At 36.1% G+C, this 13,089-nt stretch overlaps 1 protein-coding gene across 1 annotated transcript; it reads right to left on the bottom strand.

Moving 5' to 3' along the window:
• Positions 1 to 9,279: 9,279 nt before the first annotated feature.
• Positions 9,280 to 10,075, bottom strand: LOC124642216. Its single transcript, XM_047180526.1, has 2 exons — positions 9,982 to 10,075; positions 9,280 to 9,701 (listed from the first exon to the last, which is right to left on the bottom strand). The coding sequence occupies exons 1-2, from the start codon at positions 10,073 to 10,075 to the stop codon at positions 9,280 to 9,282; spliced, it is 516 nt and encodes a 171-aa protein (XP_047036482.1).
• Between the last annotated feature and the right edge of the window lie 3,014 nt (positions 10,076 to 13,089).

Here is a 13,089-nt window from a genome sequence, read left to right as displayed (position 1 = left end):
GGAATGGAAGAAAAAGACATGTTGCGCCGACCCCAAATGACTTGGGAACAGGGCAGGAAGATGATGATGTGCCTATTTTCATATTATTCAAGAGACCCAGATATTACAGAGAACGAAGAATATAAAGTACCTATTAATCTAGTTACTGGCTTATTTATGATCCCTCCCTCAAATTGAGAACACTTAACCTTCCTTTCAAATGTTTCAACCGTTTTGAAACTCAATTTTAAAATTGAACAATTTTGGAATTACAAAAAATACTTTTGCTACCAAGTATCACCACTTGCTAGTTTAAATTTTAATTTTGGTACTTTACTAAGCATTATTTGGTGGTGAAATAGGTAGGTACATACGCAAATATTTTTTTTAACTTTCGCTCGCCTATCGCCACAACAGTGAGTCCCACCGTACCAAGAGAATCTAGTTAAATTCCCAGCTTCGAGCTAACCGTATTAAATGAAGACAGACTGACTATGAATAAGAATTGGAATCAGCCAATCAGAACTGTATTTTTTTAAATAAATAATACCTACAAGGAGAAACTGATTTATTTATAAGAACTCTTTTACAAGCATTTACTATGACCTATTGGTAATATATTTTTGACTATTTTATGTGTAAAATCCATTTCACCCGCGACTTTATCCAGGTTCCAAAAGAACTATACCTTCGTCCCGTAACTGGATAAAAAGTAGCTGAACCCCATGCAAAATTATATGTCAATAGGTAAAGCCTTTATAGTGAAAACATAACTAACAAACTAATTAGTTACTTCCACATCTAAACATCATACATATAGTTCCCACAAATAAAAATAGCAACAAAAAAAAAAATACAGCTAAAATAATCACACACAAGAAAAAAACTATTTTTAATAAAATATACAAATACCACGCTGAACAATTTTGGCATTGGTAAAATTGTTGCATCGGAAAAAACATAGGTTCATATACGTTAAGTTCTGATCACTACATACTGGTAAGTATACTACTGGGCACATTGAGCACGGCATGACCCTGGCTAGAGGTGGAAATAGTACATCGTAAGATCTCGTAGTCCGATGCGATGCATAGCATGTTAATACAAGAAACAAAACAGCATCTGGAAAAAATAATACTGGGTTAGGACTTTTTTTAGGGGAAATCATCAAATGACCCCCGCTGTGGGTTAGTTGAATGAGGAAGTGTCAGACTCTTACCCCCTTACTACAAAAACTTAAACATCTGTTGAACGCTTGTCTAAAAAAGTATGGCTGCAAAACGGACCTTAGTTCAACGTCATAATCTGACATTTTTTTAGACAAGTGTTCAACAGACGTTTTAAAGATTTTGTGGTACGACGGTTACGGACTAAAACCCATCAACTATCCCGCAGGCCATAGGTACTTTTACCAAACCATACCTTAACCAGCTATGTAGTAATGTCCGCCTATTGGTCAAATCGCCGATTTGAAATGGAAAATTATTCGGTTATCGTTATAATTAAATAGTGCAATATGACATTCATTTATTTAATGATTTTATTATTTAAGTGTACTGATGTCCCCTGGACTATAGAGTCCCGGATTTTTGGGAGCCGAACGTCGGGCCGAAGCCTACACGCTGAAGCCGTTTTGAGACAATTTTAATAAATTAGTTATTATTTAGACGAGATTTTAGTTATTAGCAACTGAAAAAAACTTACGAATTATTTTCCTGTTTCCTAATACTTGAACTAAGAAATATCTAAACATCCTTAGATCATAAGTAAGCACTTCCAAAATGCACAAAATACGATTGCTTTAATGAGCAATTACAGCATATTTAGATACGGGTAATTTCATTTCTTTGAAGTATTACTTTCTATTCTGACATACACTATACATACAGTAAATGAGAAATGGCTAAACATTCGTTAAACTGTAATAAACCATTTCTGATTATTGAAAAGGTAGTAAAAACGTCAATAGCTCAGAGGTTAAAAGCGTCGGCTTGGCCATCGAGGGAGCGTTACTTCGACCTCCACCAATTTCAATAAACTTAATGTACTCCAGACACAGGCATATTTAGACTTCTTTCAGACTCACGGAATTGTCAACTAAATAATCCTTTTGGCGTACACAAAGGACTAGGTTAGGCTTCAGACACCTAGAACCGGTAGACAGATTTTTTGTTCCGATGAATGTGTCGCGAGTAGAAAAATCAAGCGTATACGCGAAAAAAAGTAGCTAGTATGAAAACACTCTTAGCTTACCTAGTTGGAGTAGTTAAAATGTCTTATAATGTGCCAGTAGCCAGAAGTTTGACAATCAGACTTACCGTATGATGTTGTATTGCTACGGTAACTCGGTTAAGGGAGTCAGATAAGCAATCGCTTCCTGTTCCTATAAGATTGGTATTCACCTGCATCCGTTAGACTCAAAGTTGTCCCCAATGTAGTTGGTTAAAGACTTTATATTCACCTTTTCGTCTCGTAAAAATCAGAAAATAAAAGAAAAATAAAAAAACAAAATTTTAATAAAATACACAAATTCCACGCTGAACAACGCGTGAGTTATTAAATTTATTACAATTAAAGAAGCATATATTCATATACGTCTGATTTTTGTCGGAGCAGACGGGCAAGTAGACCAGTGGGCAGTCTTTACATGGTATGACTTTTTCCAGGGGCGGGAAGAAACGTTCGTATTTCTTCGTTGACCGGTCACGGTGACGTTGAGACTGAGTATCTGGTAGTTGCAATGTAGCTAAAAGAAGTATAGCGTAACCTGAAAGAAAACAATAATTTTATCGCGTTACTTATAGATTTTTTTAGACGTCAAATAGATCCTTCGACCACATGAAAGGCGTACCTATAATCCAAATGCTTAATATTAGTAAGAATTTGTTTCATTGAACGTGCTAATTTCAAAATTTTTTTTTAAGTCATAGTGGGTAAGGAGCCACTCGATTATGAGGGTGTGGGTTCGATTCTAGGCTAGGCAAGTACCAATGCAACTTTTCTAAGTTTGTATGCACTTTCTAAGTATATCTTGGACCCCAATGCCTGTGTTTCGGATGGCACGTTAAACTGTATGTCCTGGCTGTCATTGAACATCCTTGGCAGTCGTTACGGGTAGTCAGGAGCCAGTCAGTCTAACACCAGTCTAACCAAGGGGTATCGGGTTGCCCGGGTAACTCATTTGAGGAGCTCAAACAGGCAGTCGCTTCTTGTAAAGCACTAGTACTCAGCTGCATCCGGTTAGACTGGAAAAGGCTCGGGAGATGATGATGAACGTGCTAATTTTGAGAACCCCTTAAAGGTCAATCCATTTTTTTCACTTTTGGGAATCTGTATCCCCAGATAACATAACCTTAATTTTATACCTGGGTATCTGAAGCAGTTACACTTTTAATTATCTGAAATTATACTTATTTGAAGCAGTGAAACTGTTCATTTTGAAAAAAATATAATACTTACACGTTAAAATCCGCATGTTTCAGTAAAAATTGTAATTCCAATTCTTTCATATACACGAGAACAGTTTGAAGGAGTTGAAAAGTCATTAGAGCGTTAATTAGGCATTCGTTTGTGTAATTAGCTATTACTGCTAATTAATGAACATTGAAAATTCTCTTAGAATTTGATATGCGAAATAATTATAGTTATAGCAAATACGTACTTTTTAGTATATCTTAGACAGCCATGACTGTGTTTCTGTGAGTCGCAGTCAGTTTTAGCAGCGTGAGAGTTTTCGATCGGTAAGCAGTTTCAGAGAATACTCAGAGCAACAAATAAATACATTTCACATTTTACATATATGCTATATCATCATCTCCCGAGTCTTTTTCCCAACTATGTTGGGGTCGGCTTCCAGTCTCACCGGATTAAACTGAGTACCAGCACTTTACAAGGAGCGACTGCCTATCTGACCTCCTCAAGCCAGTTACCCGGGCAACCCGATACCCCTTGGTTAGACTGGCGTTAGACTGACTGGCTTCTGACAACCCGTAACCACTGCCAAGGATGTTCAATGACAGCCGGAACACAGTCATTGGTGGCCTATACCTAGAAAGTACATACAAACTTAGAAAAGTTGCATTGGGACTTCCCTGACCTGGAATCGAACCAGCGCCCTCATACTTGAGAGGTTGGTTCTTTGCCACCACGACTTCAGATTATTAGCTTCAGATTCCAGATTATTGCTAAACTATTAAAAATAAAACAACAAACACAATAATTTGTAAATTTTATTTCACTTTCGTAAATTGAACGGATCAAAATAGCTGGGGCACATACCCTGATACTGTACTCTTACTCTGTGTCGACCGGTTAATTTTAGCTTCATATTTAAACAATTCATCTTGCAAGCATTAGTATAGGACTGGGAATTTGACCCGCAAACTGGGAGGTATATTCTTGGACATACACAATTAAAGATGCGGTCCAGTAAAGGTAGATCGTCCCTAGCAGGTATTTTCATAAACCAGTCTTGAATTTCTCTGTTGGTAGCATCTCGGGCTTCGACAGTGATCAACAGAATTGGTATACATACTGCAACTAAGAAGAATTACGTATTAGTAGGCCATAAATAATCTATACTCTAAAATACGTCCAAGGCGATAATGCGTCCGATATCGACCACGGCGGCAGTTCTCATATGAGGAGATTAGCCAGCTGTGCAGGACATATTATAGTGCACAGTCATTTGCGCAAACACAGGTGCACTCACTATTCCTTCACTTTCATTGCCCGATGGGACGGATAACATGTTAGTAAAGATATTACATTTAATAAATAGGCGAAACACTTATAAATTGCCCGGGTAACTGGGTTGAGAAAGTCGGATAGGCAATCCTCCTTGTAAAACACTGGTACTCAGCTGCATCCGGTTAGACTGAAGGCCGACCCCAATGGTTGGGAAAAGGCTCGGGAGATGATGAAACACTTACAAGTCAATAGCGTTTTTCCAATTAAATTCATTTTAATATTTCATAGCGAGAAATCTGTCACATATCATGTGTAAAGTTAACGTGCTTACTTCAAGAAGATCATTCTGTATTGACCTTCAATTTCCGTTTGCAATTAAACCAATATGCAGTAAATGACCAATCAAATATTAATTGCTCATATGCCATTGAAATAATGAAAATGTAGTTTTAGGGTTCCGTACCCAAAGAGTGTTATCGCTCCTCTGTCCGTCCCTCCGTCCGTCTGTATAAACTAGAATAAAATAAATATTTTTAGGGCCCCCTTACAACAAATGATTTTTTTGCTCATTTTTGCTCGATATCGACAACGGCAACAGGTACATGGTTAAAATATTCACAGAATATGGAATGTATTATAGATATAGCGCGATGTATAAATAATAGTACGGAACCCTTCGTGCGCGAGTCCGACTCGCACCAGGCCGGTTTATTCTGTTTTTTTTTCGTTCGGTGAAAACTGAAGTTAATTTTATCTTTTAAAAACCTTGCAACATTTTAGCTTTCTATTAGATCACCAGAATCTTTATAGGTAAGCATAAATGGTTGAAAACAATGGATCTAGTGACTACGAGCCCAATAGTGAAAAAAAAATTACGAAGACAGTGAAAACCATTGATTCCTAAACTTACACAACATACCTAAACCTTTTTCATATTGTTACTCCATATTTAAAACATATTATACATCTATTTCTTGTTTCTAAGAAAATATAAATAAACAAAAAAATAAAGAAGATTACGTTTTACATCACATACAAACTGAAAATTCACAAACAAAACTTATTGAAAACAACATCCAACAGAAACATTAAAGAAAATCTCCATTCGTTATTTTATTAAGTCTGTCCTCAGATTCTAGGAACCAGCGACAGTGTTCATTTGCTGACAGTTTTACAAAACGTCTTTTAGCTAGCAAAAACTTGCTTGCAAAATGCTTCCCGAATATAATTTATTCAGTCTAAAGTTGGACGCAGAAGAAGCGTACTTTGCATTATTTTCAAACTTAGTCCAATTATGGGGGAGCATAGACGACTTCTAGACTCGTCTATCCTTTTTTATTGAGTTGGAAATGTTTCAGAAATTCACAAGAACTCAATTTGAGGTAACCTCTTTTCCCCAGCGGGGCCCAGTAGGGTCAGGGCCTGCCGGGGCTGCGGGTTGTTCGAAAGAGATACCGCGGCCCTGGTACATAAAAGGCCTACGACGGAACACGACGGTTTTTAGTCAGTAAGAGTCTGACACTCCCTCACCGCTGCTAACCCACAGCGGGAGGGGTCATTTGATGATTTTTAACGTCGTTAAAAAAAAGGTAACCTCTTTTTTAAAGGTGGGAAAACATCAGAAGACCGCTGTGGGTGCATCATGAGGGAGTGTCAGACTGTTACTGACTAAACCCCATCATGTTATTTCTGAAGCCTTTTCTGTACCAAGACAGTACTAACTTCTTTTGAACAAAACTGCAGTCCCAGACAGCAGAATAGATATTGGGGTCACTTTACAGAATGCAGCGAAATATTCCCCTTTATAATAAAAGCGTGATCCATCAAACAATTCTCACGAAGAGAGCTTATTATAAAACTAAAAACGAAGAACTGGGTCACTATTCCAACTTCAATCTATATTTTCCCAACAATAATAGATCTAAAAACATCTAGATAGGGAGTTCCTCGTGTGGAATAAATTGAGTTTCCTTTGGTTAATTAACCGTTCGCAAGGATGTCAGGTCCAATAGATCCAAGTATACCTCAACATGAAATTTTGCACGCCATATTAGTTCGAATGAATGTCGAATACGTACAGATCTTTGTCAGCAAGGTCTCCAAATTTTGGAAACCATTGAGCCAGAAGATTCGGGATGAACAATGAACATCAGTGAATTTATTCAGTGAGTAAACATAAAGGGAGTCTTGAATGAGCTAGGTAAATAAGAAATTCTGTTTGATATTGCTGCGTTTCCTTCTTGATATGTTTATTAATTTATTTTTCTTGCCAGTCCTTAAATAAATTATTTTCTTTTAACATAATATTACCGAGGTGTACCAAAAAACTTCTTTAAAGGCATCATTACGTCATTCATTTGATTTGGCGGTATTTTTTCTGTATTACATATTTGCGTGGCTTTTATAGAATAAGTAATTGGTTCAATACAATAAGGTTGGTGAAAGACTGCAAAAATTGTATCTATGGATTAATAACAATTGTATCAGCTACACTAGTTTTTATTTTTTGCTATAATTAATAAAAATAAATAACATACATTCATTTTTCTCTGTTAGCTACGATACTTTTGCAAGTAAAGCGTAGTACATTTTAATAAATTATTTCTTGCTGAAATAACTTCTTTATCTACTATAACTAATGTTCTGCGATACGTTAAGCTAGCCAGCTGAATGCTATTTTTCTTTTACATCTAGACCAATCTGATGTAGTCTAGTTCCAGCTTATTTCGAAGCTTTAATGAAATGAGGCCAAAAGCGTCTATTTTTTCGTTATATAAACTGTCTTTTTGCACATGGCTTGGAACATAACGGAGTGATTTAATATTTGAGAGAAAGGTCATTGCTAGTTATTTTATGTTTAAAATATAATATTCTTAGCTATGTGTATACCTACTCGAGTGCGTTCCTTTGAAAATTTGTGATTTCTGTCTTAATAAAACTATCATTCAATTATCGAAGAAAATTAAACGGAAATGAAACTTAATGAACCACATGCTTGTAGAACGCTACCACAAAGATTCATAATTTACGCAATTTTCCCGTATCCATAACGCCAAAGTCAGCAATAAAAATATATCCCAAAATACCTCCAACTTGCACTATCACCATACAAACAATTTCCACCCCCATTCAGGAAATCTTCCATCTCCAGCGATACAGACATACAATTCACAAAGGTTCTAATTCTATCTAATGAATAGAAAGAACCCAATATAAGGCAGGTGTTACACCCGCAATAGTCGCGTGCCAAGATTCGAACCCAAGGTAATTTCACGGGGCGTCGCCCTATTAGGTTGGTACATTTACTGTGTCATTCAAATGTGCCTGTCAGGGAAGGATTCTACGAAAGCGTTTTCGTCCTTTCAACGTGGATTTCTTTACACCGAACATATGGCGGTAGCTGCTAGTTCATTAGGATTTTTTGACTGGAAATTATGATACAATATTATAATTTCAGTCAGACAGTTAATCTATGGTAAACTTATTGAAAGTTACAACATTTATTGAGGTTTTTAAAGAGTCTCATTAGTAAATATTTTTTGGTTTTAGGGCTGTTTGTGTATTTTTGTGGGCGTGGTCTAAGCACTTATTGTTAAAATTGAACAGAAAATAATTGAAGAGTAAATGTCTCGGTAAAACTGATTTAAAATTCATGTTACCTATAAACATAACCTTTCAGTTTTATGGTCAAAGAGGATCACATAGTTCATAGTTATATTGATGTCCTTGTTATTTTCAATAAATATAAAATGATACCAATAACAATAAACAGTGACCTGTTATAGCTTCAACTACTCGCAATCGTGGCTTGTAATCTGTTATATAAGGCTTTAGAGTATATATATGTGATCCTGGATTAAAAAGAAGCACAGAATTGTTACTCTTCGGTGTAATAGGCGGACCCTAACGGATATTCATACGTAACGACTACGCCTTATGTCAGGAATCCTTTAACCTTTTTGCCTTTTGACCCTTTTTGACCCGCTGCAGGTCAATATAATAATGCCTTTAGTATTATGAAAACGTGACCTTCGGTTAGGGACATATTAACCACTGAACGCGAGAAGGCAGAAACATTTCGCATCTAAATTGACCGACTTTTAGGGGAAAGAGGTTTGTTTATTTCTGACCTCATTACCTTTATTGTGTGAATATTTTAAATTGTGTCAGTTGGTACTTTGGATGTCATCAGAATTAAATTAACAAGCGTGCAGATTTATTTCTACTCACACTACAGGTGGTTTATTGAAGTATCTACTCAGTATGCATAGGTGAATCGATCAATGTCTAGCAACCAGTGCATAAAATATGTAGTTTTTAGGTTCGGCTTTTATTTTAAGACCTTTGGTAATAACTGGAGGACCTAAAAATAACAATTTCACGTCCGTTTACTAAGAATTTATCCAGTAACCAGTTTTCATTTTTTTTTTGTAAAACTTCCTTTTAGTCAACTGCATTGTTATTGGGTACCACGGACAGCCTTGTACTTTGCGTTGCAGGAACAAGATTGAAATGATAATGCATATCGGAATTTCGCACAAAAATAAAACAAAATACTTTTGAGGTATCACAAATCATTAAAAACCTTTATATATTTGAAACTGTTACCTTTTACAGATCACTACTATCATCAATATCAATAACATTATCATCATCTTCACTGTAAGTACTTGGGACTGACATTAGAACGCTCTCCAATTCTTCTTCAGAATTTAAGGTCACATTAGAAGTGTTAAGTTTCCATCTATTAGGAATTCTCATGTCTAGTATAAGAGTGTTTGTTCTTCTGTACGTGAAACAAGGACCAAGTCTCCGCAAAGCCGTTTCTTTAATACATTTTAAAACGCAGGCGTTGTAATATGTTTCATTGTTTTCGCCACAGGCAGGCCAGAAAACTCTAGGGCAGGCGCAATCCGTAAAATTTTCTAACTGCGTTATTTCTTGACCGGGCGGTAGTATGTATGGGTCAACGAGACTAAACATTTTTTTGAGTTTGGCGTAAGATGCTTTTGCTGGGACGTACTCATTGATACCTGAGGAAAGACTGTTAATTAATATTATCTTCGGGGAATTTATAAAAAAAATATATAATTACAATTGGATTTTCGCCGCGGAAACTGAAAGAATTACTTCTTAAAATACCACATAAGTACTGTAAGCACTATTTTGTTGTTTGAGTTATAATTACGGCAATTTTTCACCGAGATCTGTACAACAGATATTGTGAGAAAGAGTTGTGACATCAGATTATTTTGTAGGTTAGAAACCGAGTCCACATATACCACTAAAATTTACAGTAACACAACGACTTACTTATAAATATGAAAACCGTCCAGCCAGCAACAATAGTAAGGAATTTCAAACATAGAAAGGTTCTAGGTATTTCAAGCGATGATCGTAACGGCATAGTGTTATGCTTTGCTTATCAAATAGCGCGGACAATGCAGATAATGTTTTCATTACGACTTAAAACTGTATAACAAATTGTAGATTTAATGTAGCTACTAGAGGCATCTTCATACAGTAGTTCTAAATCTATTTGACCATCTATGTACAAAGTAAACTGAAAGATGAAGAAGTAACATACAATAGTACAAAGGTATGGTAGGTCTATGTCGAAAATCTGTATTCTTTATTTATTTAAAACACCTTAAACGATCTTTACAGAGTGTACCGGATTGATGCGCCGGTACTTGAAAGTTAGCGTATTGTGTGGCCTGATTGCTAGATTTGATGATGAGTGTAGGTGAAATATGGCGAGAAACAAAAGAGAGATGCGTACAGTAAGAAGCTATGCAGCGATGTATTTTTGAAGTATTACATTATTCGAGGAGAGTGGGGTAAGGGAACAATATTGCGACCAATAGTGGCGAAATAAATGTGCGTGTAATTGCGATGTGGAGCACGCTGATTGGCGCTTTTTGGCGGTGTTGGCTACCTAAATAATTAGCGACTTTAGCTGCGATTCCGAACACAGAGCTTACCCTAACGCGACAGCTAAGAACTTAGTGCTATTTAAAAATTACATTATTTACAAATATGCTATAACATTATAAAGGCTGACGAGTCTGTTTGAACGTGTTAAGCCCAGGTACTGTTGGACCAAATTAAAAAAATAAAGTATAAGATAAGCTAGTACACAAGATTTTATTAAGAAACTTAAGCATAATTTTTATCCGGATGCCCGGAGTAGTTCTCTCGGGATGGATGGGAAAAAAATATGCATAAAATCGTGGTGAAATAATAATAATCCTTTCTCAATAAGACATTATGTATAGATAGGTAGCAGCTGCTGCAAATCGATTTCCATATATTTTGAAGATAGATAAATGATCATGGTATTAAATCAGTATGCACTTACCCTAAGGCTATAAAACGTTATCTAATGCAAGTGAATCGGTTAACCTTGATTTATTATTGTCATCTTGGTGGAATTTCAATTAGAAATCATATGAAGTACGATAGATACGTTTCTAGTTCTTAAACTTCATTTTCTTAGCGTTAAGATTTTTACATATACCTTCTTGACTACTAGATGCCACAATCCTTCTTGATCAAACTAAAATAAACGCGGTGCTACCACTATTATACACAAATTCAATGGAAGTATCTGACTGCTTGTCCGGCTTTTTTACAATAAAACTTCTGAACTGATTTAAATGAAATGATTGATACAGACGTAGTGATAGGTACACACGTCATAGATACACATAGTCCATAGATTGAAAAAGGATATAGGCTACTTTTTAGCATATACATGTAGTATTTCCCTCTGGTGGAACAGCTAGATAATTATAAAATTATATATACCTACATTGATTGGAGCCTTGATCTATTCCCTATATAGAAGCTAAGCACTCCGATAGGTCATGCCAATCGTGACAAATGCTAATGTGAACCGTGATATATAGCCTGGTGTCAGAGCATTTGCTAGTACCTAAGTAGGAGTTTAGGTGTTCCACATAGATGCATGAAACTATAGCTAATAATACGGTAAGTAAGAAAGGTATTGTGCTGGAAGTAATTGATATAAACTAGTGGTTAATTTGAAACTAAATGCCATCTGCGTTCTAAATGATTTTGTTTGTATGTACCTAACTTGTAATTACGAAAAAAAATGTTTGATCAATACGCCGTTGTACTCTGTTAACACCCAATTGCAATAGAAATCGATGTTGGCAAGCATCGAAAAAATAATCTAAAAAGTGGTATACAGGGCTACTGCATGTAGGGACTACATAAAATCATTTATAGTCTGTTTTTTAATCTCGTAGACTAAATTGACACTCGCAAAATGTCAAACTTACAAATAATGTTGCTAGCTTTTTTGTGCAGTGTTGTACATACGATACCGGTTTGTTGAATCGTAACTTTTTATCTATAATAGACGAATTTAATAGTCATTAAAATTTACAATTCACGTACGTACACACGGCTGCAAGATGTGCTAAAAACTGCCAGGGATATCTGACCACGCAACGCCATGTATAATCATCAAGAATAAGCACATTATTTCAGGATGACTTATTGTAAAAAAACGATACTTGATTTTATTAACGTTAAGTTTCGGTCGTGCCACATCACTATTTATGAATTTGCAATAAACTGACCACACTCGTAATGTCAGTGTCTTGCACTATGTTCCTAGTGTTATTAATGTGCAGCTTGTTAATTAATCACACCTGAACCTTAGCTACGAATTTAGCTTCAATTAGGCACACACCTAAGTCATAACATTTAAACATTAACAGCCTTACTACAAAACTTAAACATTTGTTGAACACTTGTCTAATTTCTCATTCGCAAAATACGACAATTCTCACGAATGTGAGTGAGAAAGTTAGAAAAGAAAATAATTCATGCTTGACGTAAGCTCTTTTAAATGTCGACGACCCGTCAAGTCCCACGCACCTTTCCAGACCATTGGATATCAATGAACAAGAAAATTTATAGGTGTGAGAGCCCAGACAAAAAAAGTCAAGATTGCATTAAAAGTTTTAATGCTCTCAGTAGGTACTTACTCACAGAACGAACTGCCCAGAAAACGGTATGACAAAAACTTGGAACAATTAATAAAAGTGAAGAATAAAATGGAAGTGCAAGGAGAGCGTATAAAAAAGTTTTCTCGCCCGATGTTCATAACTCATTCTAAACCGAGCACACACTAGCACCCTTGAGAGAACTGAGCGGACCTACGGGGAAAACTCTGGCTGTGGTGCAAGGAATAGACTCTGAAATATTATTCACTTTTGTTTGTGGTTGTTTAACCAGCCTTCCAATATACATGTGTCTTAGAAAAAATAATTTACGAATCTGATTCACCACCTTCATCGTACACCTATCCAGAATTCTATATGTCGGAGATAGTCAATAGTACGGTCACTGTACGAGACGCAAGCGCGCCCTCTGGTGGCGTTTCCG

This window comes from Helicoverpa zea, chromosome 24 (assembly GCF_022581195.2).
Source record: "Helicoverpa zea isolate HzStark_Cry1AcR chromosome 24, ilHelZeax1.1, whole genome shotgun sequence".
Lineage (NCBI taxonomy): Eukaryota > Metazoa > Arthropoda > Insecta > Lepidoptera > Noctuidae > Helicoverpa > Helicoverpa zea.
Note: the sequence above shows the minus strand (reverse complement) of the source record. Positions and strands in the feature narration are given on the sequence as shown.